The 26846-nt window shown below is 45.7% G+C and overlaps 2 protein-coding genes across 2 annotated transcripts; one reads left to right on the top strand and one right to left on the bottom strand.

Annotated features, from left to right (window-relative positions):
- The first annotated feature begins 513 nt into the window (after positions 1-513).
- LONP1 (lon peptidase 1, mitochondrial) lies at positions 514-20052 on the top strand. The gene is made up of 18 exons (XM_079328086.1): positions 514-946; positions 2925-3013; positions 3421-3540; positions 4673-4901; positions 5371-5432; positions 5997-6126; positions 6542-6625; positions 8321-8541; positions 10048-10186; positions 10972-11150; positions 12830-12917; positions 14283-14405; positions 15121-15237; positions 15527-15667; positions 15752-15917; positions 16844-17052; positions 18281-18445; positions 19683-20052. Exons 1-18 carry the CDS (start codon positions 560-562, stop codon positions 19845-19847), a joined length of 2814 nt encoding a protein of 937 aa, XP_079184212.1. The 5' UTR covers positions 514-559; the 3' UTR covers positions 19848-20052.
- Positions 20053-21164: 1112 nt separating this feature from the next.
- On the bottom strand, positions 21165-22776 carry RPL36 (ribosomal protein L36). The gene is made up of 3 exons (XM_079328096.1): positions 22569-22776; positions 21863-21997; positions 21165-21295 (listed from the first exon to the last, which is right to left on the bottom strand). The coding sequence occupies exons 1-3, from the start codon at positions 22659-22661 to the stop codon at positions 21206-21208; spliced, it is 318 nt and encodes a 105-aa protein (XP_079184222.1). The 5' UTR covers positions 22662-22776; the 3' UTR covers positions 21165-21205.
- Positions 22777-26846: the final 4070 nt, after the last annotated feature.

The following is a 26846-nucleotide window of genomic DNA, read 5'->3' as shown; positions in this document are numbered from 1 at the left end:
AGCTCGGCCAAGTTCATCACTGCAGAGACGATGGCGGCACTGGGCATCTCCCCTGAGGAAAGGCTGGGGGAGCTGGCACTGCTGCCTGCTGAAGGGAAGGCTCGGGGTGTCATAAATGTAGAGCAATACCTACCTAGGGGAGGTGTGAAGACAGAGGCAGGTTCTTCTCAGTAGTGCTTGGTGACAGGACGAGAGGCAATAGGCACAAAAAGGGAGACTCCCTCGAAATATCAGGAAAGGCTTTTTTACAGAGGCTGTTGGAGCAGTGGCATAGGGCGATTAGAGAGATTATGGAGTCTCCATCCTTGGAGATACTCGGGAGCTGTTTGGGCAACTGACTGCAGGAAACCGAGGAGAAAAGGGCAGGGGCCAAAGTCACACTCACGGCGGCCGCCTCCCCCTCTCCGACCCCCGCCCTGCCGGGATCGGGACCGCGAGCGGGACCGAGACTCGAACCCGCGCTCATGGGCGGGCTGGGACGTGCGCGCCGCCACGCGACCCCGTGCGGGCGGGGCCGGCGCTGCCGGGAGGGCGGAAGTGTGGCGCGCGCGCCGGCAGCATGGCGGCGGCGCGCTGGTGGCGGCTCTGTGGGCGCTGGCGGCCCGTGGTCACCGGGCCCGCCCTGGGGCCTGCGCGGCGCCGCCTCTGGGCCCCCGCCGCCGCTGTCCCGGCCCCGCTGGGCTCCACGCCGCCGCCCCGCGCCGCCTTCAGCGCCGGCCCGCGCTGGCACCAGCGCAGTCCCGGCGGTGTGCCGGGTGGCGACGCACTGGAAGGTGGCGGCGAGGACGGTGGCGGCGGCGGCAGCGGTGGCGGGGCGGAGAGCGGCGGGGCTGGACCGGTCATAACGGCGTTGACGCCGTTGCTCGTCCCGGAGCATTTCCCCAACGTCCCGCTCATCGCCGTGACGCGCAACCCCGTCTTCCCGCGCTTCATCAAGATCATCGAGGTGAGCTGAAGCCGAGCCCCGGGGCTCCGCCGGCCCGGCCGGGGCCGCAGCTGCCGGGGCCGCGGGCGGGAGGCGCTCTCGGCTGGCTCGCGGGGGTCCCGGGCTGGTGTCACCCCAGGCCGTGTGAGGGTCACCGGCTGACCCCGCCGCCGGCGGTGCCGCATCTCCGGGCCGCTCTCTTTGCCTTGGCAGGTTCCTTGAACTGCTGAGCAAGGCAGCCGCGTGCGTGACCTCCAGCGGGCGGCCGCTGCTCGGCCTTTACTGAGCTGTGTAACGGGGTCCTGTCGGGATAACGTTTTCTTTTGGGCCGCTTGATGTTTCACGGTTATTGCGTCAGCAGCTCTGCTTCTAACAGAGAAGGCCGGCGATTCACACACACTCTCTCGAAGTTCGCTGTTTTCTTTGTGTTCTCCGATGAAGGTTAAGCAAATGTGTCCTTGTTTCGGATCCATGGGTTGGTGTCAGAGCACCGAGACTCGTGTTGGTGAAGGCCGCGGGCTGAGAGCTGCGAGGACTAAGCAGGAATTCGGTGTAGAGCAGTGCAGCTGCAGTGGGAGAGGGTGCTGAGGGACGGGGATGGCAGTCAGCGTTTCAGAGTACGATCTTTTCCCTCTGCACCCCATAAGGATTATAAGGGCTGTAAATTATATCACTGATATGTGACTTGAGCTTACAGGCCAGAAATCCTCTTTCCTTCTGAAATGAAACCCATTCTGGAACAAGTACTTATTTTTGTGCCTCTGGTGTATTGCCAGTCTGATTTTGAAGTAAATGTAATATGAAATAAACCAATATTTTCTTGTTCCTGTAGTATTATTTAGCACGATGTTATTTCTAGAATTATATATGTCTGTATATATAGTATATATACTATATAGTATTTTTCCACATGTCGAAATCTAGTATGTGCAGCTTCTAGTGCCTTTATAGATGTGTCAGGGGAAGGAGATTATATATTATTAAGAGCATGCAGTCTTATGAGACTTACGTGTAAAAGTCATCAATTTCAATGCACAAGTCAACAATGTCTCACAGAATTGTTAAATATTCTCTCTTATCCTGTGAATTCATTGTGTTGCAATTTACCTGAAAAGGTCAAGTCTCTACAGTGCCTATGGAATTACTAATTTCATTCCTGTTAATGTCTCTGACATTGGTAAGCATAATTTTGCTAAACATTGTGCAAAATTATGATTGGTGTGCTGAGATTAGAGTAGGCCAGCAGTGGTGGTATTACTCGTGCTGTTCTGTCCAGAACCAAGCTGGTTGTTAGCAAAGCATTGAGCAGTGCAGCTTTTTGTCCATCACTTTGAACAACACTCAATGGTTGGCAGGGTCATGGGACAGCAGAATTCACAAGGAGTTATTTTATTAGTCACTGAGGATTCAGCCTGCTGTAATAACTGTTCCAGTGGTGTGTGGCATCTAGAGAACAGAGGGGAGTGAAGAAGTAAGCCAGGAAGAAATACTGGCTGAAACTCAAAGCAGGAACTCAGGCTCGTGGGTGTAGGAGAAGAATTGAGTAGAGAAGGCTTTGGAGAAGAGGATTTTAACTAGAGTTTGTGGGCAAAATTCAGGCAATTGATAGGGAAGGATGAGCTAGCCCCAGTCAGGACAGAGAGCTAGGATGTACTGGTGTGGAAGGGGAACAGCGATAGCAACAGGAATCTTACAAAGTACTCTTCAAGTAACTCAGGTTTCTCACTTGTAGATTTGTACAGATCAGGTCTAGTTCCTCCCCCAGCCTTTGAGCTTGTCTTATCTTGACTGGGAAGTTGACTTGTTCAAAATACTTTAATTTCAGGTTTCTCTACCTTTTTTTTCCACTTCTATTTTAGCGTCTTCTCATGGAGACAAAACTAGAACAGTACAAGCTCCAATTTCATAATTTAGTTATAGAGTGTCATCATGCCTGGCCTTACACTCTGGGAGTGGAAGGATTACAGAAAATTCACCTCTTACATACCTGTTGTCCTAGGTGAAAAATAAGAAGCTGGTTGAACTGCTGAGGAGGAAAGTTCGTCTTGCCCAGCCTTATGCTGGTGTTTTTCTTAAAAAGGATGACAAGTAAGTTATTTCTCTTGATCTTGTTAAAAAACACAAAAATAAGGTGTCGAAGGTTGCATTTACACTAAAAGCTATCATCCTAAATGCCCTGCCTTGGATGGCATTGCAGAAATTGTGGCTGGTCTTGGACCATGGTCATGCTGTTAAAGTTTCTGTTGCCACCACCAGCCCTGTTGGGAGCTGGAGTCTTGTTTTAGAAGAGGGTGTTGTTGTTTGGGAAGGAAATGAGCTGTCCAGATCCTTGGGTTTGGAGAGAGGTTACATGGTGGTAGCAATGGGGATTAATGGGGATTTGCCCCTAAGTCCAGTTTAAAGTTCTGCAACCAGTGATTGGGTTTTTTTCTTTTTTAATCTGACCTGCTATCTCAACTTTCTAACTATCTACTCCCAATTTTTTTGCTCAATAGCAATGAATCCGATGTGGTGGAGGATCTGAATGAAATATACCAAATGGGAACTTTTGTCCAGATTCATGAAATGCAGGATCTCGGAGACAAGTTGCGTATGATAGTCATGGGACATCGAAGGTTGGTTACTTGTACTTCACTGCATCTCACCAGACTTCTCTATAAACAGAGACATCCCTTATCAGCTTCACTGCATACATGCATTTTTTGGCAAGTTTTTGCTTTGTTACCATGCTATATCCTGAGAGTGTCGGGGTATTCCAGGTACTGTCACAGCTGTGACAGGTTAGCTGCAAAACAAGAGAGACAGTGCATGTCATTGTCATATCAACTATAATGTAATGTAAGCAAACATTCATTAAGCTGATATTTAGCAATTACTTTGACAATTATATCAAAGTTTAGTAATGGTGAAAAACATATCTGGAACTAATTCAAGCCAGTATTTTTGTTTAAAAAAAGAATGGGGGGTGGAGGGGTCCAGAACTTTAATTATGTCTTGCCCACATAATTTTGGCCCAGAACTAAAGAAAATATGATTATTGCTGAAAATCTAGTTTTAACCATTTATGCCAGATATTTTTAGCTAAGTTAAGAAATGGTATTTTTAAAAGCATCAAATCGGTAATTTCCATCAGAAGGAAAAATGCAAGGACAGAAACATGGCAGAAGAGACAGATCCAGGGTGGGTTTTGCTTTGAAGCCTGGCTTTTTTTTCTTCCCCTCACTTTTCTTCACTTGCATTTGTTCTGGACAGCAGACAATGTGCAGTCCTGTCAAAGCTGAATTTATGTGAGTTCACAAGTCAACTCCTTTGCAAATGAAGTCTTTGATATCCTGCTTTATTATCAAAGCACAACCATGTTTGATGGCATTTTGGGAACAGGCTACTGGTTTGGGGTTACTTGGAATAGAAATATTTTTCTATAACTTGGAAGGGTTTGGTGTTCCTAAGGTATGACTTGAAGATTGGTCTTTATATTTGATTGAGATATGGAGCACTGGTCAGTCATGTCTATAGGAACTGCACTGGATATCAGATTTGAGGAGCATTTATAGGAAAACACATAAAAATGAAACTCCTGTATAAAAGCCAAAATAACGAAACATGGCATCTTACAAATGTATGTACTCTCATTTCTAAATTTTAGCTTGTTCAAAATACAATTTAGACTCTTTCCTTTTCATGCTGAAGAGCTGAAATCACATGTAACAGGGAGATTGATTGTTGCTGGTTTGTTTTGACTTTCAGGATTCGTATAAACAAGCAACTAGAGGTTGAGCCTGAAGAGCCTGAGAACAAACAAAAAATTAGAAGGAAACAGAAGCGATCTAAGAAGGAGTCTGAAGAGGAGTCTGGAGCAAAGGACCAAGCTGTGGAGTTGGTACTAGATCCTGTAGCTGCTTCTTCGAAGGAAGTTCTCATGGTAGAAGTAGAGAATGTGGTTCATGAAGATTTTCAGATCACAGAAGAGGTTAAAGTAAGTGAATTAGTTTACAAGCTTGGACATGTTCTGTAGAATTGCACCTACACGTCTTCCTTCAAGGGAAGAGTTATAAAATCAGGCTCTAATTTCAGGCTGCAAAAACTAGTTCCTTCTAGGGAGTAAAGAATTTTCATTTTAACAGCTCAGTTCCTTAGAATAAAATGATGTTGACATCAAAAAGTTGCTGAATGAAGAGACTGGTCTACTTAAATCTGTCTGATGACCTCTATCAGAGTGTTTGCTTGAAGGTGGCTTGAGTGTTCAACCTGATCATATGTTCTGGCCAAGAGCCAGTCAAGTTCTGTGCATGCAGAACGCCAGCCTGTGGGTCTTGTTACCTTTCCTGTGAGGGGAACTGCCCCAGCACCAAGAGCCATCACAGCCCACCACTGAAGTGAGTGGCTGGAGTTCTCGCCTATCCTTTTCCATTCTTTTGGTGATTACATTTTTTTTGTATTTATAGGCACTAACTGCAGAAATTGTTAAAACAATTCGGGACATCATTGCCTTGAACCCCTTGTACAGGTATGTCTTTCCCATGCTGCCCTGCTTTGGGAACAGCACATTCTCAGGCTGGAACGTGCTGACATTTTCTATACCACGTGCCTTTCTGCTGTAATGAAGTAGAGATATTTGCTGAATTGTCACATAGATTTTTTGGTTTGGGATGTAAGCTCCATCCATTGTTGAAATCAATGTTTTGAAAACATGATGTGCAATTTAGAAACAAGATAGAATGATTAAGTCCTAAGGCAGGTGATCTAAGTGAAACTCACTGCAGTAAGTATCATGATCTGATCCATGTCTTACAAACAGGATAAAAGTTTTGGAATACTGGCAGAAAAAGTCCTATATAACTGTTTGGAGAGCATTTCAGATACTTAGTTTTATATATTGGTGATCATTCCTCTAACAAAGTGGTTTATCTATTTGTTACTGACTATTGATACAGTCAAATTTCAAAAACAGTTTGCTATGAAGCTGAGCTGTGTTTCATTTTATTGCACTGTCATAACAAGTAAATTAGGATACTCCATTTTGAATGTAAATTTACAGAGTATTTTGGGGGTTTTTACCTTCTGCTTTCAGAGAGTCCGTACTTCAGATGATGCAGGCTGGACAGCGTGTGGTAGATAACCCTATCTATCTGAGTGACATGGGTGCAGCCCTAACAGGGGCAGAGTCACACGAGCTTCAAGACATCTTGGAAGAAACCAGTGTAAGATGAAGTTTTTAACTCAAGTGATGCAAATAGAATCAGTACATCTGTTGTATGTCATGGTTTCTTTACCAGCCTCAGTACAGAAGAGACTTCAGTGCTACTTTTGATGATATGTTGATATCAGTGACTAGATTCCTGTTGAAGGATACAGTAGATCATTAATACTGATTTACTGTGGGTAAATCAGAGTGCTCTGCATCTTTGGCAGATCATTTTCTTTGTGTGTTGTGGAGTTGCTACATGTTTGTCTTTCCACATCTGCAGGTGCTGTAAAGCTCTCCCAGACAACCTGTTGGAGTTTTTTTATTCTGCCTTTCTCACTGTGAAAGAAAAAAATACATATATGTTTATATATATATATATATCTTTACAAGAGTGTGGTGTCTCAAAACTAATTTTGTGCTATTTCCAGATTCCCAAACGGCTTTATAAAGCTCTTTCTCTTCTGAAAAAGGAGTATGAGCTGAGCAAACTTCAGCAGCGTCTTGGAAGAGAGGTGAGTTTTTAGAGTAACAAATACCTTGTGTATAGTTATACCATGTCCACCACTGTGATGCTTAGTGTGGGTACATGCTCTGATGGGTACATTATTTAGATGTGAGGTTTTCTGTTCTTCTGTTAGAAATGTGTTTTTTCATGCACGTGGTAGAAGTAACAAGCCATGAGGCTATAGCATTTGCTGTTAAATTGTGTCCAAGTTGTAATTTCATGCAAGATAAATCTAGAGCTCTGCAGTTTACCAAGCATCTGTGTACCAGTATACAACTTAATACAGTATATAGCATGTACTAGTGTAAATAGCACGTTATTTCAAACAACCCTCTGCTAGCTCCTGTGAACTGTTGTAGTTCCTGTCTGTTGTAAGATTAAATCAGAATAAAGTAATTGCATCTAAATGGTAATGAAGTACAGATGTGAAGTATGTAAAGTACAAATATTTGAGTACACTGAGTCATATTTTATTTGTTAATTCCTAGTAACTGGGACTTTTAGAATTCATGTTAAGTGGAAAATGCTTTTGGACCAGGGTTGGAATTTTTAGAGACTTCTTAAGCAAGTTGAACAGATGCAGTCTGTGGGAGCAGATATGCATCCAAGGATGGTGAGAGGGCTTATCAATGTTATTATTTTATTTTTTCACTCATCTTTAAAGCGCTGTGGTCGTGGGGGAGGTTCCTGGGAAGCAGAAAAAGGTAAATGCCATGCCCATCTCCAAGAAGGAGAATCAAGGAGACTGTAGGCATGCCAGCCTGCCCCCAGTCCCTGGGAAGATTATGGGAAAAATTCTCCAATAAGTCCTGTACAGGCAAATGAAGAAGGACATGTTTTGGAACAGCCAGAAGGGATTTTCCAAAAGCAAACTGCCCAATTGTCTTCTCTTATGAGAAGGCCTAGAACACAAAAAGGAAACATGGTTTAATGGTGGGCTTGGGCTCAATGATCGCAGAGGTCTTTTCCTGCCAAAATGATTCCATGATTGTAGCAATGCCTGTTGTATACCTTGACATTTGCATGGCCTTTGGTGTCAACCATAATAGTATTCTGACTAAATTGGGATGTTACAGACTGGAAGTATAGAGTAGGAGGCTGCTGAAAAAACTGTCTAGACTAATGGGCAGAAAGGTTGTGATCAACATGATGAAGTCTAACTTCAGCCAGCTACTAGTGGTATCCCCTCGGGGAGTCAGTAAGAACCTCCCTAAGTTCTGACAAGAGAAATCCATGGTCCCAGACCAGGCCTGGAATAATCAGGATAGAAAATAGCTATACAGAAAAGGACTTTGAAGCCGTGATGTGCAGGAAGCTTACTGTAAATTAGCAGACTGTCCTTGTGGCATGGAAGGCCAACTGCATACTGGGCTTCAGTTGCCCTGTTAGGCCTCAGGTAGAAAGTAGTGGTTAGCCTTCTCTCTAAGGAGGTCACATCTGTCTTATTCTGCCCAGCTTTTGGTCTGCCCAGCACAAACAGAATATTGAAGAACTGAATGATGGCTAGTGAAGGCCACCAAGATATGGAGGATGTTGGAGAATGATGTTAAGTCACTTGTTGTGCTAGAATACACTGCAGATGACTTCCAAGTAGTATTTTTGGTTGCTGGGAACATCATAACTGAGGAGTATCTGGAAACATTTGATGTTAGATGGGCTGTACCAGGAACACATTAGTTACTGTATTTGTTGCTTTGTCTAGGTTGAGGAGAAGATCAAGCAAACACATCGCAAATATCTTCTTCAAGAGCAGTTGAAGATCATCAAGAAAGAACTAGGCCTGGAAAAAGAGGACAAGGATGCTATAGAAGAGAAATTCCGTGAGCGACTGAAGGAGCTGGTAGTGCCCAAACATGTCATGGATGTGATTGATGAAGAGTTGAACAAGCTGGGCTTGTTGGATAATCACTCCTCAGAATTCAAGTGAGTCCGTGGCCATATCATGCTGTCAGGGTTCATTGGGAGAGTGAAACATCAGTGCAGTTCCATGAAGCACTTGGCTTCCTGTCTCCCCTCTCTCTCCCCCCTCCCCCCCTTGGAGCATATCATTACATGATAGGATTTTTCTCCAAATTGCCTGTGTTTACTTAGGTAGTCTACTTCTTTTGACCATTTGAGGTCTTCTGCCTTCTCTTGCAGTCTGATACTAGATATATAGAACATGCAGTTAATTCCTCATGAACTGTGCAATGATTCTTTTTCTGCTCTCAGTTTTTGCTCTTCCTTGTACTTTGGTGTCCTCAGTAGATGTGAGAGAAACTAACACATGACATTGGCTAAGCTACCCGAGGTGGTCCCTGAAGTGTTTGGGCAGGGTTGGAATTGCTAAGGAGTGAATAGTTTATAACACATGTTCTATGACAAGGATTGTCAGAAACTGCAGTTGAATTGAACATTTCTTGTCTCTTGAGTCAGAGTGTGCTATACAATACAACAGTTGGTATACTTAGCAGCTCTCTTAATGTTCTGAGTCTCTGCTTTTAAAAGTATATTTTACAGAGTAAAAGACTGTGTTTGAGGGCAAACATGCCTTTGGATGAGCAGAGTCTTGGCAATTGTGGAGAAGACATACTGTGTTTCACAGGCAGCATTGCTGTTTTTGCTTAAGGGTTCTAACAGTGGTTGCCATACTGCAAAGGAAGTACTTGGGGGGAAAAAAACCAAAGCTCTGGTGGCATGGCAATTGCCATCAGGTGAATCCTGGGCCCAGACAGGATTCTCACACTTCCTGTGTCCGTGATTTTGCACAACTTGATAGTTACTGCATTGTGCAGACCTTCCTGTTCAATCAAATTCCTTATCTAAGTGTGTAGTTTTAGAAGAGTGAGTGGTGCTTTGACACACCTGTGTTCTCTTCAGTTTGTCCATGCTGATTATCTGTACTGTTAACTTCCATACTGGCATCATTATCCTAGTCTTAAATCTTTGTCTGTGGTGTTGTACATCCAGGTGGTTTTTCTTGCTTCTGAACCAGGAATCTTTCATCTCTACCATGTCTTAGTTTACTGTGGAGACAGAAATTTTTTTCTAGTTTTAGGTTTCATGACCTGATCCAAGCAGTTGATGTGATGCAGACCATGTAAGCAGTCCTGTTTCTTTTCAGACAGGAGCCAGTCCCACACCAAAACAATTGTACAGAGAAGTTGTGTGCAGAAATTTAAGCCTTTTCACAGTATATTGGAGATTCTTTGTTTCAGAAAAGCAAAAACTGTGAAAAAATGCTTTGGTTTTGGCTTTTTTGTGGGGGAAGGGACAAGGGATTGAAGATTGTGGGAAAAGGTTAGCAGTGACTGCCCAAATAGTGATGCTCTCTACATAGCCTCACTTCTATGAGTAGTTTATATCCCACGTGTTGTGGATGAGATTGTTTTGGAAGGTGGTGGAGGAAGACATGGGCTAGTAAATCACTCTGATTTGTGTGTTTGTCAGTGTTACACGGAACTACTTGGACTGGCTGACATCCATCCCCTGGGGTAAGTGTAGTGAGGAGAACCTGGAGCTGGCCAGAGCCCAAGCAGTTCTGGAGGAGGATCACTATGGAATGGATGACGTCAAGAAGAGAATTCTGGTAATGCAGGAGTAGACAGTGTGTCCCATTTCACACTCTGCTTAACATCAGGCATTTTGGATGTATTTTAGATTGCAGTCTCCATTGAATTGGTGTTAATTCATGCATCAAACAGAAAGCTGCACAAAAGACCCAAATGTTCTGTTGATCAGTTAATGTGCTTAATTACTTGTGGCAATGAAAGTTGCATACTCATTTCAAAGCACAATATTCTGGTTTGCACTTAATGCTGGGCAAGTAAGTGACCAAGGGAAGCATTCTCTGGATTTTTTCCCCACTTGCACAGTCTTCACTGTAAGTGTATAACCAGCTGAGGCTTCAGTTCTGAACTGTGATCTTTTGATTCCTCAACAAGTGTGAAATGAAACAAGCTGAACATAGAACATGGGAGTGGTACAGTAGGAGATACTCACATGTAGCTTGAGAGACTCAGGTGGGAACAAGAGAAGCTGGTACAAGAACTAGAACTCTGTCCTCTCACTCCAAGGCAGTAGAGAGAGAGAGAGACAGAGACAGAGACTGCTTCTTCTGGTGAGATGATACAGAGCACAGAACATGGGAACAGCCAAGCATGTAAATAACCAGAGGGAAAGTGGATACATCAGTATTCTGACTTGGCTTCTCCCCTTGCCCCCTCCCCCAGGTCCTTAGAGGGCCAGTTTTGTGTATGATGCTTGCCTTGTAATCACTGCTGCTTGTTTTGTAATCACTGCTTGACCTGATAACAAATGTGTTTTGGTGTTGGTTCCCTTCTGTTCACTGTTGGTGTTTTTTCTGTTCTACAGGAATTTATTGCAGTCAGCCAGCTGCGAGGATCCACCCAGGGGAAGATTTTGTGTTTTTATGGTCCCCCTGGAGTTGGCAAAACCAGTATTGCTCGTTCCATTGCCAGAGCCCTAAACAGGGAGTACTTCCGCTTCAGTGTTGGAGGGATGACTGATGTAGCAGAAATAAAAGGACACAGGTCAGTGTAACTTGAGAAGTTTCTCTACCCAGCAGTTTTTACTAAAGTAAATAGGAACTTAACTGAAGTTGGACAATGTATGTAATTTTCATCTCTGTTCTGCCAACCCTTGCTCACAGGACTTGAGATACAGAAAGAAGTGAAAAAGATAGCAAAGGGTGGAGTTTGGAACATAATTATATTTGTGCTTTTAAGTGCAGTTGCTCCCTGTTTCTTGTGTATTCTCAGCTTTGAAAAGCTGAGAGCTATCCAAAACCATTGGATTGATGCCAAATGCTAATACATGCCTGTCTGTAAATGCCAGAACTAGAGAATGCTGACAGTTTGAACAGGGTCATTTCACATGTATGTTCAGGTGTGATTGGTGTCCAAATAATCAGGATGGAGGTGCTGCATGAGGAAAACCTGGAAATTAGAACATTCATGGGGAGAACAATAAGTGAATAAAAAATTGGTAGATCTGACTCTTCCATAGGTTTATTTTCCTTCCACATACACAAAAGTCCTAGAATGGCTGGGATTGAAAGTGACCTCTGGAGATTGTCTAAACCATTCCCCTGCTAAAGCAGATTCAGCTACAGCAGGTTACACAGGATGGTGTCCACACAAGGTCTGAATGTCTCCAGAGGAACAGATCCCACCACCTCTCTGGGCAGCTTGTTCCAGGGCTCTGCCTTCCCTCAATATACAGAAGGTTCCCCTCATATTCAGGTGGAACTTCCTGTGTTCCAGTTTGTGCCCATTGCCCTGTGTCCTGTCACTGGGCACCACTGGCAGGAGTCTTGTCCTGTGCTTTTGGCACCCACCCTTCAGGTATTTTTACAAATTGGTAAGATCTCTTTTCGGTCATCCAAAGGCTAAACAGGCCCAGCTCCCTCAGCCTTTTCCATGAGAAATGCTCCAGTCCCCTCATCATCTTCATAGCCCTGTGTTCCCAGCAGTTCCTTGTCTTTCTTGAGCTGGTAAGTCCAGAACTGGATACGACACTCCAGATGTGGCCTCACCAGAGCAGAGGAGAGGGTCTGCATCTGAACATAAAACCAGTGATGTTTTCAAACCAGTAAGAGTAGCCATTCTGTGGAGTAAATTGAACCTGCAGGGCTCTGCCCTACACAGAGCAGAGATGAATATTTTCTATATTTTTCAGGTGTTCTCTGTTCTGTGCCTCTTTGCCTTCACTCTGTTGTTACCCTCTTTGCTTTTGCTTGTTTCTGGATACCAGAAACATTCTCTAGCAAAATGATTATATTTTGCTATTAACAGTTTGTTCCTTTAGTATCTTTTGATTTACACTGGTCTTTTTGTCCCTATCAAATGAGGAAGGGAAATGTTACCTCTTCCAACACTTCTTACCCAAAACCCATGAAAATTCAAACATCTCTATTCTCAGCCTAACCTCTTTGCTTTTCTGTAATTGAGAAGTTGTTTAAACTAAAGATAAATCTGTAATCCAGGAGTATTTAGCCAAAATTAATGTCATTTCTTTACTAGAAACAGACTAGGTGAGTCTTGATGCTTAATATGATGATGGAGAATGCTTTTTGATAGATGTTGAAGAAATAAATACTTGCTTCCCAGAAGACTTGCAGGATATGCTTGTTCTGTCAGCTGTGTGGTGTATGCTCTGATATGTGCTATGCTTTTCAATGGCTCCCTAAATATGATCTCTGGTAAAACAGGAGGACATATGTTGGAGCAATGCCAGGAAAAATCATCCAATGTCTGAAGAAAACCAAGACAGAGAATCCACTTATACTGATTGATGAGGTGAAGTATTTGGTCTTTCATCTAGGTTTTGCTCTTAAAAGACTTTTATCAATCTGTGATCCCTGTAGAAAAGATGAAGCAGGTGAACTCTCCTAAAAATCCCAGATTCTTTCTGTTTGTATGAGGTTGGGCTCTCAACTTCTCTGGCTGACACTGATATCTTAGATGCTTTGTTTTCTCTCCTTGTAACAGACTCCAGCTTTAAAATTGTAGATGAAATTACAGCTGTTTGGATCCTAATGAACCTGGCTGAATATTCAGAGTTTCCATAGTTCTTGTATTTCCTGCATAGGTGTGGGCATGTCATTGTGCACAAATCCACTATTGCCTGTGTGATTATTAGCAAGAGTCACTCTCCCAGTAGGTCTAAAGCAAGACTCTGAGGAATAAATGCTTACAGTCAATTTATGGTCTGATTTGAGAATAAATGAGTCAGGACTATCAGCCTAATGGTTTGTGGAAAAGCAAATTAGGACAGGATATAAAGCAGGTGTTCAGAATAGACTGAATGTTGTTCTATCCTTCTTATGTGCCATACCTTTGAAGGACCAACAGCAGATTCTTGGAAATTGGATGGGGGACCAATAAACTATCATCTGTTGCAGTGTGATGTAACCAATGAGTATTGTGATGTGAAAGGTAGTGGAACCTGTAGGTTATGGTACTTGAATGGTGTTGGCCAGAAGCCCTGCCTTGGCTGTAGCAGCAAATTTCATTAAGGCCATCCAGTCAACACTACTCCTAAGGGAGAAGAAGCAGTGGTCCTGTTTGTATCCTCAGGAGAGTTCACAGTGCTGGAAGAGTCAATGGCCCTGGCCATGGCCCTGGGCAGCTGGCTCTAGTGGATCTATGTGAGCAGCAGAGTTGGTCAAGATGACTTCAAGAAGTCCCCATGAGCCTCAATCAACTTATGACTGTGACAACAGCCTAGGTCACCAGTCTGGCTCTGCTTGAATGGCTGTGCAGAGGCTTTTTGCACCTTGGAAAAGAAAGGAGAGTGAGCTTGCATATTAGGGAAGTGATTTAAGCTAGCACTCCAGTCCACTCACTGTGAAGTGTTCTGGTCTGTGCTTCTAGCTTATCTCACTTAATGAGTAGTAGCCCACTAGCACTAGCAGTAGTGTGCACATTGCCTGGGGCTTCATAGTGATTTTCTGCAACGCTCAAAAGTCCTGTGTCTTCTCAGGTGTGTTATGTACAGGAAGGTAGTGGGGACTTGGATGAGTGCACAGAAAAGTGGTAGACTGGTCTTGGATGTTAATGAATACTCATGAAGATTTTCAGATAGCAGCTTGAAAAAAATATTGCTTGAGAATTTATTATGGTAGGAGACTACTTAGAGTATTAAATTCTTTTTTCCCACAGGTAGATAAAATAGGAAGAGGCTATCAAGGGGACCCATCCTCAGCCCTTCTAGAGCTATTGGATCCAGAACAGAACTCTAACTTCTTGGATCATTATCTTGATGTTCCTGTGGATTTGTCAAAGGTATTTCTCTTTTCTGCAGAGGTTGTAGAGCCAGAATGTATGAATGCATATCAGTACAGAGATCTCCTGTCCATGAAAAAATGATGACATTTTATCCAGTTGAAAATTCACATGTGTCTACAGGAATTGACTTTAATTGAAGTGTCTGTACATGAAAGAACACGATTACCAGCATATGTCCTGTAGCCCTAACACCCTGTAGAGCCAGGGACAAACAGATGTGTGGTCTCTGCTAGAAAAGGCAAGAGTTTTCCTTTATAGGATGTTTTGCAGAGCTGCTGTCAAGGGAGGTGGCCTAATGCTGGTATGAAGCTTTTGAAATTGGTCATCTTTACACACTGTTGCACTTTTTGTGCAGCTGACATAAATTGCAGAATTGACATACTAGGAATAGGTATAGATAATTGGGTCATTCTATGCCAATTTCCTAGAAGTTGAAGAACTTCTGAGATCTGGATCTCCCATTTTCTGGTCCCAATCAAACCATTCTGATTTCCCAGCTTGTGTATTATGTATTTCTAAAGATTTATTTTGGGGGTAGGGAACATGCTATTCCATAGTTCTAAAATTCAAACTTTTATTAAAAACTAATTCCACATAGAGGCTGATCTTGCTCTAGCCTTTCAGACAGAGAAATGCAGGACTTAAGGACTAGTACTTGGAGTAAAGCAGCAAGTTAATGAAAGTTCTTAATAGTATCTTTTAATGCTTACAGGTACTTTTTATTTGTACTGCCAATGTAACAGAAACCATTCCAGAGCCACTGCGGGATAGAATGGAAGTGATCAATGTGTCAGGATATGTAGCAGAAGAGAAACTTGCAATTGCAGAGGTAAGAGAAATCACTGCTGTGCTTTATGTGAATTACACCTGGTTAATTTTTTTTTCTTTTTTTAAGATTTAGGCTTACATATTTACATTTAACTGTGTCCAAAAAAATTAGGCACAAGGTATTATGGATAGAGTTCCTTTGATTTGAACACAGAGTAACTCCAGTGTTCCTTAGGCTGTGGGACACCAGAAAGCAGCATTAAGCTAACAGCAGAAAGTTGAGTGAGTTGGAACCACTAGGCTTTTTTCAGAAATACTAAGAGAAGGATGTGGGGCATTATTTCTTTCAGAGATACTTGGTCCCTCAAGCACGAGTTCTGTGTGGCTTGGATGAAAACAAAGCTCAAATCACATCGGATGTCCTGACTGTTCTCATTAAGCAGTACTGCAGAGAGAGTGGGGTGAGGAATCTGCAGAAACAAGTAGAAAAGGTGAGGGAAAGTTACGTGTAACTGTGACACTGTGCATCAGCCTTCTCAGCTTTTTCTACAGAGATAAATTACTATCTCACCCAGGTATTGAGGAAATCTGCCTATAAAATTGTGAGTGGAGAAGCGGAGACGGTCCAAGTAACACCTGAAAACCTGCAGGAGTTTGTAGGAAAGCCCATCTTCACCGTGGATCGCATGTATGAAACCACTCCCCCAGGAGTGGTGATGGGTCTGGCCTGGACAGCTATGGGTGAGACAAAATTAATTTTGGCTTAATGTCTACATTTCTGTATAATTTTCAAAAATTGAATGTAATAGTCAAACAGAACTGAGTCCAGTGACCACCTTCTACAGCACCAGTAAAAGGAACTTCCTTTGGCCTTTAGATCCTGAATACTACTTCCTTGAAGAAGGGAGTCTTTCTTATCCCTTACCCAGGCTCATCTTAGCTTAGGGCCACAAGTTTTCTCTTTAAGCTCCATATCCCATACAAATTACATACATTAGGAGCATGAGCAGCAGGAGGTGCCACTGTGACACATGGCACAGATGAGGAATGCTGTGTCTCCTCAGTCATGTGCAACACTGACTTGGCTTCTGGTGTTGAGGGTATAGGTGCTCCAGCATTCTGTTGAGTGGGTGCCATTGGCTGCTGCATTGGATTTCTCCCCTAGTAACTTGGGGGCTTATGTGCGCTGCAGGATGGAAATCCAGCACACAGCAAAGGAGATGACCTCTTCATACTCAAATTGACCTTGGGTAGAATTAAAGTAGTTAAGAGGGAAATTATCAGTTTGGTGGAGAAGATAAACAGATACCCGGCATGGGAGAATTGAAGTGGCCAAAAATGTTTTATGAACTCAGCTTAGTCTCTGGAGGAAACAAAAAGCCATTATAAGAACTTGATTATTTCCATTAAATACGGGTTGCATCAGTGTTTCTAGAAGGTGGAGTCCAAAAAAGGCAATGAATGGAGGCTGTTCAGATTTCTAGCTGGCCTTTCTGAAGGTATTTAAAGAACAGGTTTCAGCTGCTCTCTACTCAAGGACAAGTGTCTCATCAGAGAGCATCAGTTACAAATGCCTGACAAAACTTCTGCATCACCAAAACCACCTGGTTTCATTTTCCTTTAACTTTTTAATTTTTCAGATGTTGTTCTTCTTTTCTTTTTTTTAGGAGGTTCCACTCTGTTTATTGAAACATCCCTGAGGCGACCCAAAGACAAGGAGATCAAGGATGGGTCACTTGAAGTAACAGGGCAACTGGGAGATGTAATGAAAGAGAGTGCCAAAATTGCATACACATTTGCAAGAGCCTTTCTGATGCAGAAGGACCCCAACAATGACTTTCTTATGTCTTCTCATATCCACTTGCATGTGCCAGAGGTAAACTGATGCAGAGTTCACAGAGCATGCACAGCAGCCTGGCTGGTTTGGTCCCCTAGATGTAAAGCTGGAAGGCACATTGTTTGTAAATATGTTGTGCAGAATGTCCTCTTCTAGAAGTAAACCCCAGGAATGAAGACATTTTCTACAGCAAGCATGTGGCAAGAATACAGGGGCTTGGATAATTTTCTGAAGAAACCTAAGCTTTTGTTGTAGCTGTTTGCCCTGTTATGCAGGCAGGGAAACCATGACATAGAGATAGTGATTTGGATAAATGCTTGGATGAAGTTACAAGGACATCAAAACTTAGGTCTCTGTGTAACCAGGCCTTCTTAAAGGCTTCAAGTAATATGCACATAATTGAAAATACTACTGATCTCTCTACCATGCTTCCTAGTCCATGTAATGGCAGTGATTGCATTTGTCCAATATTTGGGCAGAAAATAAATGCACACAGTGCTCAGAGTGGCTCAGATGCTGTGTGACAAGCTTTGAGCAGGTGCTTTACTGAAGACAGATTCTGAGCTGTTATTGTGCCCCAGCTTTTATTTCTGGACTGCTGAGTGCTCTGTGTGCAGTGTCTTCATTGCAGCTTGCTCTGTGTCTGTTCAGCTACTGCATTGTTGTCTGTGAATTCATGCCCTGAAAGACAGGAAAACAGCAGACATGATCTCTGTTTCTACTCCCTCTCAAACATTGATTTCCTCTGCTCTTACCTCAAAGAGGTTTGATCTCAGATAAATCCAGACTGTCACTAATTCAAGCCTGGATTTTGTGGGACTTCATATACTGATCTTTTCTGCCTTGAATGATTTTTGGTATTGTCCTCCACTGCTTTGTCACACTTGACACTCTCGTCCCTGTGATGTTGATTTCTGTTCCTTGTTTCTGTGGTTGACTTACATCTAACAAAGAGCATCAAAGTGTTTGTGCTGTTTTTCCTGCTGATGTTGCTTACTCAAAGACCTGAGCCCAGCGAGTATGGTGGTAGCATCAGGCCAGAAACCATTAGGGACTCATGGATTATTCCTCATGAACAAGGTCAGGAATGTCACAGTTGTTAATACATCAGCCAATTCAAATAGCAGAATTCCATCATTCACACGTGCAAAAACCTTTGTGAGGCTTCATGAAATGTGGACAGTGTTAAAACAACAAGGACAAGGGTATTGTCTGGCTATGCTGCTTCTTGAATGAGCAGGGGGGTTGTGCTCTGTTTTTTAAACAGGGAGCGACCCCAAAGGATGGACCAAGCGCGGGATGTACCATTGTAACAGCTCTGCTGTCCCTGGCCATGAACTGCCCAGTGAGGCAGAATGTAGCCATGACTGGAGAGGTGTCATTGACTGGAAAAATTCTTCCTGTTGGTGGAATCAAGGAGAAGACTATTGCAGTAAGAGCTTTTCTCTTGTCTCTGTGCGTTGTCCACAGGAGAGCCCTGGGTTGGGCTCAGTGGGAAAGGAGCAGCCAGAGGGGTTGCTCCTTGCATTGGGGGATGCAGATTTCATTCCATACTCAGGTTGGAAAAACCTGCAGAGGGACATGGGGATCTTGGCTGTGTGTCTGGCTGTGAGGAAAGGGATGTGACCCCAGTCTTTGTGCCAGGGCATCTGTGTTGAATTGCATGTTTCAGGGGGGCATCCAATGGAGATTTGACACGATCTCTAAGGTACATTCTTAAAATCAAGGCTCTGTTCCCTAATTCCAGTGTGAATTTGTCTGACATTTTATACTGGTGTCTGTTTTAGATAAAAGGAACTTAGATTTAGTGTCTTGTATTTTTTGGCTTAATCCCTTTGCAGTTTTCAGAATTCCTTTCCAAGCATTCAGTCTCTCTCCCTACTTTTCACCTGCACAATTCTGGCCTACATAAGCCTTGCACCACACACATTTTTCTGTCGAGAATGTTACTAGGTCTTTCTCTGTTGAGCTGGGGCTTCACATGAGTGTTCTGTCCCCAGATATATTTGGGCTACAGCCTTGTGCAGTGTCATTTCTTTTCCTTGTATGACTTAAAAATGAGTAGTTCTTTGTGACAGTACAGGACTAACCAGTGCTGTGGCACTGACTGGCTGCATTGGCAGGAGTGTGAGTGGCCACAGGCTTTAACCAGGATCACCCCCAAAGGGATGGGTACAGACCTGGGCTGGGAAGGGCAGCTCTGCTTCCCTGCTGCTTCCAGGAATGGTGTCCCTATCAAAATGTTCTGTATAATTGTACTAAGGGTATTGATGGGGTAGGTTGGTCTGACAAGCTGTTTCTAACTCTTGCTTTCATCCCAGGCTTTATCTTCATCAGAGCTGAAACAGATACCTAAAACTCTGTAAATAGTATGAATGTTCTAAACAATCCCCCAAGCTGCTGATATAGACCAGCTAAAATGCCTCCCCCCAATCTGCCCCTGCATCTGAGATGGCACTGGAGAGTATGTTTCAGGGCTTGAGGGGGGATCTAGAACATGCTTCATCCTAGTGATAGCTGTCAGGGATGCCCTGGGTGCTCCCCAAGTAAGAGAGTAAAGCTGGATCATGCTCCAAAGTAACTGCTTTTGCTTTCAGAAATAGGGAAGGATGTTTCTGGTACATGGAATGATTCCTAGGACTTGACAGCCCAACTTTTTCTCCCCACAGGCGAAAAGGGCAGGTGTTACCTGCATCATTCTGCCTTCAGAGAACAAAAAGGATTATTATGACCTTGCTGGATTTATTACAGAAGGACTGGAAGTACATTTTGTGGAGCACTATAAAGAGGTATTTGACATAGCATTTCCACAGCTGCATCTCACTGGAGGATGACTGTCATCCCTGATGGGTGGAAGGAGTTCTGTCCCTAAGCACTCAGCCCCTGCCTAGAGATGGGTAACTGGGGACAATCCTGAAGTGGGACATGAAGCTATTGCTGCTGCGCAGCTGCCAAAATGAATTATGGCTCTGTTAGAATAAAGTATTTCTCAGTCTTTAATACTGGATTATGATCAATAAAGGATTTCCAATTTTGCCACAGGAATGGTCATGTTATCAGCCACCAGCAGTGGGACTAGTCTGGTCTCTTCTCACTGAAGATGTTTCAGCTATTTCACTGTATATTTCTCTATGGCTTGTAGAAAAGGACTGAACAGTATACCCAGAGCTAGGCTGATGCACAGCTGTTATTCCTCATGTGGGAGAAGGCAAGTAGCTCTCAGAATCTGTCTCTGCTTAGAAACCTGGGTTAGGGTGAAGGGACACTGAAATCCTAAGATAGTTCAGCACAGCTGGTACTTTCAGCTGATAAAGGGGCATGGTTCTCCAGGTTCAGTCACCAAGTCAATACCACCAGAAGGAACTCCAGGTTTAAAGAGAGCAGACCAGAGCCAAACAGCAACATGCTCAGTATCGCAGTCAGCAGCACTGTGCTGCACTGCAGACAGCCTGTGCCTCTGCAACAGCTGTATCATATTCTGGGAGTGAAAAAAGGAATTAAATGTCTTGACATGACTGTTGTACCTCAGTAAATATGTATTTGGGGGCTAGAGAATTTGAATACTTCATCTTCCAATCAACACTAAGAAAAAGGAATTTAAAGAGAGGAAGAGTAAGAGCATATAGTCTAGTTGAAAAGTATTTTCTCAGCCAAGAACAGCTCGTCTCACAGCAAGGGAGCCCTTAGGGGAGAATAAAGAATCCAGCTACCGAAGTCCAGGGAGCTCTTCTTGACTCCAAGTGTCTTTCATGACTTGCTAACACTGCAGAAAACAGGCCAGAATAGAGGGTACAAAGGGAGACACAAGAGCAGACTAAGCTGCATGAGGAATGGGCTGGTGTGCCTTGGGGAAGAAGTGCAAAGTACTTACTATTTACAACAGCCCACCTGACTTCCCTCCTACCACCATCTAGGTCTAAAGACAGACTAGGAGGTGAAAGGCATTCTTTCAGAGATTTCCATGTCCTGAGGCTGCACACAGTCACAGAGAGTTGTCTCTAGAGTAAGTCACAGCAGCACCAGTATCAACATCTCCAGCTGCAGGTGTAATAAACCACTGACCCAAATTCTTGATGGCTGAAGTTCAGGACCTTGTCAGCATCCAGCAGCAGCACACACTGAAGGTGTACCAAGAACACTCACGACCCTGGTTTTGGCAGAAAGGACTTTATTGTGTTGCCGCCTGTGGAACTCAATCCTTCTTTGCAGCAGCTTTCCTCATGGCTGCCAGGACGTTACTGAGTTCCTCCCGCTTCCTCTTTGCCCGAATGTGAGTGCCAACCTGCAGGGAGAGAGCAGAGCTGTCAGTCTTTACCAGCACAGACTGGACAGACTGACACTGCTGCAGGCATCGCTTCCATCATCCCTCAAAACCAGGCAGCATGGTAAAGTCCTGGAAAGAGGGACTCAACCTCCAGCCTGGAGTTTGCCATCATGTCTCAGTAGTACCTCAACAGTTATTTGAGACACCAAAGGGGCTGCTTTCAGCTCTCATAACCATTGCAACTCAAGGAACCTCATTTGAAATCTCTTGCTTATGGCACCCAACCTCCATCACTGTCACTCTCATTTTCCCTACATCACACACGCAAACCATGGAAAAATAGCGTGACAAGGCTAAATCCTTGAGCTTGGGGCTTTTCTGGCAAAGTACCTTTGCATCCATCTCCTGCTCTCCCACCCACCCCAATGAACATTCTCTTCACTCCAGCATATTACACCAGTAACTCCCAAAACAAATTTTAAAAATAAAGGTAATTAATTAAAAAGCCAAATATTCCTAGGAGAAGGCACAAAAACGAAAACTGACATAATAGTTTCTGCCACCATCGTTAGTTGATTGACTCACCCGTTTCTTGATGAACTTCAGAGCACGTTTGTCCTTGGAGACTTTCAGCAACTCCATTGCACGTCGTTCATAGGGTGCAAAGCCACAGACTTCCCTGATCATGTCTCGCACAAACTTGGTGTGCTTGGTCAGGCGCTGCGGGAAGGGTTACACGGGTTACAAGGCACTACCTGCAGATTGCTGCGGGGACTGCAAGGGGCTGTGACACTCAGCTAGGCCTCAGAACCTCAAACATGCTGTTGGCGTGTCCCAGGAAAACCTGATCCCTGGCAGGTCCTGCAGAGCATGAGACATTAGCCAGGTGTGCCAGTCTGTCCTCAGGCTCGGGCCCGGAAGTGTCACACACTGGCACGGAGCGGCCTTTTTGGAAAAAGCTACCGCGAGCTGCCAAGGGTTTGCACAGAAACACACGCTGCACACCACAGCTACAGAGAGCATTCAGTAAGAGTGAGTAATAGGCCCACATGCACGCATGTCCTGTAACACGCATCTATCGGACCTGGATAGGTTCTAGTGGGAAATTGCGGGCAGTTTTGTGGGGGATTGCCTGTTACCAAAAGAGGCAGAATAGGAGAGACTCTAGAACCCGTCCCCTCACGGCGAAAGCGCCGAGCCGCAGCCCCGCGGGCCGGGGCCGGACACACGAGCACAACCGCGCTGCGCACCGGGGGCACCGGGCACCGCGCGCCAGCAGTCTCATACTCACCCCGCGGCGGCGACACTGTCGGGGCTTGGACACGTTCTTGGTCACCTTGTAGCCCTTGTTAAGGCCGACGGCCATGGGGTAGCGGATGGCCATGGCTACGGCGTCCGGGCCCGATGGACGCGGATGGACAAAGACCCGGGCGGCCTCACCTACGCCGCAGCGATGGCGCCACACTGATGGCGCCGCACCGGAAGGAACGAGCGCGCGGGATACCGGGAGGAGGCCGCTTCCGGCGGTAGGCGGGGCCGAGGGCGCGCGAGGGAAAGGACGGGAGAGATGGCGGCCACAGGGGCACGGCCGGCGGGCCGTGAGGGGCTGGGGGATCGCCCCGTGTGGGGCCGTGTGGGTGTGAGGGGACAGTCCGGACGAGGCGGGATCGCCCCGCAGCGGGGGGTCCGGCTGAGCTGCTGGTTCCCCTCAGCTGCGGCCGGGCTGCTCGGAGTGCCCCCTCCCATCTCGGGGCCGCGCAGCCTCGCACTTACAGACTTTTTCCCCATGAATTACAACTTTGGTATCGCTTGACCAGGATCTCATAACGTGTGTCAGACAAACCTAAAGGAACAGATTAAACGATTTTGTTGGAATAAAAGGTACTGGATCTTCTTACCTCTGGAAGAGAGCTGAGGTGAACATGTGCAACTCAATTGTCTTCTGCTTTCAAAAACTGTTGTTGTAATGGAAAATATTGACTTGAAATTGAAAATCTTGGATTTTGAAACAAATTCCAGAATTGTGCACCCTGCTGTAGAGATCTTTGCACAGCTGGTTCCTGTCATCCCAGGGCAGCGGTCCCAGCTCACCCGCTCGGCGCTGCTGGGCTCTGTCGCCCCTCACGGCACAGATTCCAGCAGTGAGCAATGGTGGTGCTCAGACGGTGCGACCGGTCTGACTCCGATGCCTTTCTCCACACGAGGGCAGAGTACGAACAGGAGTCCGCAGGCTTGGAGTGACTGTCCTACACCGGCAGAAAGAACTGCCTTTCTGAAATATTTCCTAATGTTCCCGAAAATCAGCAAAGAAAAATTACGAATACAAATTTTGTTGTCAATCTCCACCTCTAAAATCAAGACGAGTTTGATACCACCTTTGCTACTGAGAGCCATGGCATGGGACAGCTAGCTAAAGGTCTCCCCGTCCCAACAAGCTCTGGATCCCTGACAGGAGGAGCTGCCCGGGCTGGAGGAGGCGCCACGTCTCCGGTCATCATTCCTGCCGCTGCCGGTGTGCGTGGGGCTGCCGTAGGGTGGCTGCTCACTCACCTCTGGGTATGTTGAAGAAGGGCCCTTACCTGCTCTGGCTCTGTGACTTCATCAGGTGCAATAAATAAATGCTTGCCTGGAAGAGGAGGAGGTGGCACCTGCTGCTTCCCTTTGTCTGGTCTGTGAGCACCAACCCACTAGCAGTATCTGCATGGGGGGCTCTTCCTTCTCACACTGCCTATTGCTACCTTCCCCTCAGGACATCTTTTCCATTCATACAGAAACGTATGATCGACAGTTTCCAAACTCCCCATGGGTTTCTCATAATTTGACCTATGGTTCACTGGACACCCCTCAAACCCTGCCTTTTTCCCCAAGACAGGGATTCTTGCCTCCTATCATTGCCTGCACAAGTCCCTAATAAAAAAATCCAGGTTTTCAGTTTCCAGAAGTGTTTGCCCTGTTCCACATTCCCAGCATTTTCAAATGGTTTGCATCTCAGCTGAATCTTTGGATTCTGCATTACATCTCTTCACTCTTTGCCTTATTACTTTCCTAGAGGTGTTACAAGGTGTTACCCATCAGGTGAACCCGAGGACAGGGAGGCAGAAAAAATGTAGGTAATGTAGAGGAAGCCTTGGGATTGGAACTGAATCCAAAGCTGGAATGGACTGGCTCTGCTGAGATGAACATGGAGGGCTCAGTGGACCATAAATAGACTGAACATTGCAGTGTGTCCTGACTGCTGCAGGGATGTCCTGGGCTGCATGGACAGATGCACCTGGCAGGGACTTGGAAGGGATTGCTCCCTTCACCTGGCACTCATTAGATCACACCAGTGGTGCTGTGCTGTGTTCACGCCTTGCAATGTAAGAAAAACTTCGATACACTGGAGTAAGTTCAGAGGAAAGCCATGAAGATGTCTGAGGCCTGGAGCACAAGCAGCAGTGGAATGAAAGGGCCTTATTCAGCCTGGAGGAGAAGCAGAAGTGAGCTGAGGTAGATGCAAAACAGCCACCTGAATTTCTGATTGCTCAATAGAGAACAAGTATAAGAGTGATCCATCCCAATGTTGAGCAAGTACAAGAGGCCAGACTGACTGAGTGGAAACTTCTGGATCATGTTCAAAAACAAAAATTAAGAATATGGGGGTTGGAAACAGCATCAAAACTACCCAAGAGACATACATAGGCAATGCATGGACATCAGGAAGGGAACTGGAAAAGCCAAAGTTCCTCTTGACCTCCCTAAAGATCAAGGAAAGAAGGAAAAGTGCAACACCTTACCCTCTCCAGTCTGCTCCAGGTTTATAAAAAGAAAGCCTGTTGAAGGTTAGGATTGTTCTTTTTTTTATCTCAGTGATTTTTCTCCCATCTATTGCTAGGAGACAGTAACTACTGCTACTTAAGAGACAAATCAAGTGGCCAAGGTGGGAGGAAGGGTGCAGCTGCACTCATAGCTGAGGGGGCTTTCTTTTGGAAGGGCAGAGATATCACGGGATTTAGCTGGGTGGTGAGGGCTTGGGCTCAGCTCAGCTCAGCTCAACTCTTCTGCCTCTCTCATTCTGTCTGTCTCTCTCAGTATTAGAGCGAACAGTCGAGCTGCTCCTATCGCTGCCACTACAGAGTCTAGATCCTTACTGTTTTCCCTACAATAAGTGAGGCTTTTGCTCCTACGAGCAGCCATTGCATTGGGACCTTCCTAACACCCTACCTCATTGGAAAGGACCTTCACCATCTACTCAGGTGCCTCAGGGGAAACCCCAGGACCCCTGAGCCCTCTCCCCCTCTGAGAGATCCTCTCCCCACGGTGCTCGGGAGCCAGGCTGCCCCTGCCCAGCCCTGCCCTTCTCTGCCGCTGCTGCGGCTTTTTCACTGCACCGTGACCCAGCACCCTGCGGGCCGAGACAGCCCTGGGCTCCCGCTACAGCCGAGGAGTTCCTCAGACATTTCCTTTGCTACTCCGGGACATTGCACACCCTGCCTTTCCAGCTGCCTACTGAGAGATTCGTGCTGCAGCTCCTCTTGCTGTCCTCTGCTGCGGGGCCAGGACCGGCTGCCTGCTGAGGCTGCAAAGGAGGCCGCTCTCGCTCCCTCCGCTCGCAGCACAGCGCCCCCTGCAGCCGCGGGGGAATCACCGCACCCGCCCCGCCCGGCCGGGAGCCGCCAGCGCCCCTGCGGCTGTGCCCGGAACTGCAGCCAAGGGGAGAGTGCCTGCAGCCCAGAGAAGAGACTGCCTGGGGCTGTGCTTCTGCTGACACTGCCTGGGGCTGTGCTTCTGCTGACACTGCCTGGGGCTGTGCTTCTGCTGACACTGACTGGGGCTGTGCTTCTGCTGACACTGACTGGGGCTGTGCTTCTGCCTGACACTGACTGGGGCTGTGCTTCTGCTGACACTGCCTGGGGCTGTGCTTCTGCTGACACTGCCTGGGGCTGTGCTTCTGCCTGTGACTGGGGCTGTGCTTCTGCTGACACTGCCTGGGGCTGTGCTTCTGCCTGTGACTGGGGCTGTGCTTCTGCTGACACTGCCTGGGGCTGTGCTTCTGCTGACACTGCCTGGGGCTGTGCTTCTGCCTGTGACTGGGGCTGTGCTTCTGCTGACACTGCCTGGGGCTGTGCTTCTGCTGACACTGCCTGGGGCTGTGCTTCTGCTGACACTGCCTGGGGCTGTGCTTCTGCCTGACACTGGGCCTGTGGTTCTGGCTATCACTGGGCCTGTGGTTCTGTTGTTGCTGCCATTGTTGTTTGCTTCCCTTGTTATACATATATCTATATATACTATTATAGCACTGTTATTCCTTTTCTCATATATTTGTCTGAAAGCCCCATATATTCAAAGTTAAAATAATTTGAAGGGAAGGGGATCACATTTTCCATTCCAAGGATGGTTCCTGCCTGCCTTGGCAGACACCTGTCTCTCAAACCAAGACAGATCCTTTCTCTGTCTCAGGACAGATTAAATTTATTTTAGACCTCTTTATCAGCTATGGAATCAGCACAACCTATGGCCTGCCTGTCAGAGGCACAGGATGCACAGGTGAATGGTGGTGTATGGGACCTCACTCTTTTCTGAACCTGAA

The sequence above is a fragment of the Erithacus rubecula genome (assembly GCF_903797595.1).
Source record: "Erithacus rubecula genome assembly, chromosome: 28".
Classification (NCBI taxonomy): Eukaryota; Metazoa; Chordata; class Aves; order Passeriformes; family Muscicapidae; genus Erithacus; species Erithacus rubecula.
This window is presented reverse-complemented; position numbering and strand designations above follow the sequence as displayed.

Excerpts from the sequence above, each read along its gene's own strand:
- RPL36 (XM_079328096.1), bottom strand. The coding sequence starts at position 22,661 with ATGGCCATCCGCTACCCCATGGCCGTCGGCCTTAACAAGGGCTACAAG. Across the intron at positions 21,998-22,568 it reads GACAGTGTCGCCGCCGCGGG|CGCCTGACCAAGCACACCAA; the intron begins GTGAGTATGAGA and ends CCCTTCCCGCAG. Across the intron at positions 21,296-21,862 it reads TGAAGTTCATCAAGAAACGG|GTTGGCACTCACATTCGGGC; the intron begins GTGAGTCAATCA and ends CTCTCCCTGCAG.
- LONP1 (XM_079328086.1), top strand. The coding sequence starts at position 560 with ATGGCGGCGGCGCGCTGGTGGCGGCTCTGTGGGCGCTGGCGGCCCGTG. Across the intron at positions 5,433-5,996 it reads GCCTTGAACCCCTTGTACAG|AGAGTCCGTACTTCAGATGA; the intron begins GTATGTCTTTCC and ends TTCTGCTTTCAG. Across the intron at positions 15,668-15,751 it reads TGCAGAAACAAGTAGAAAAG|GTATTGAGGAAATCTGCCTA; the intron begins GTGAGGGAAAGT and ends TATCTCACCCAG.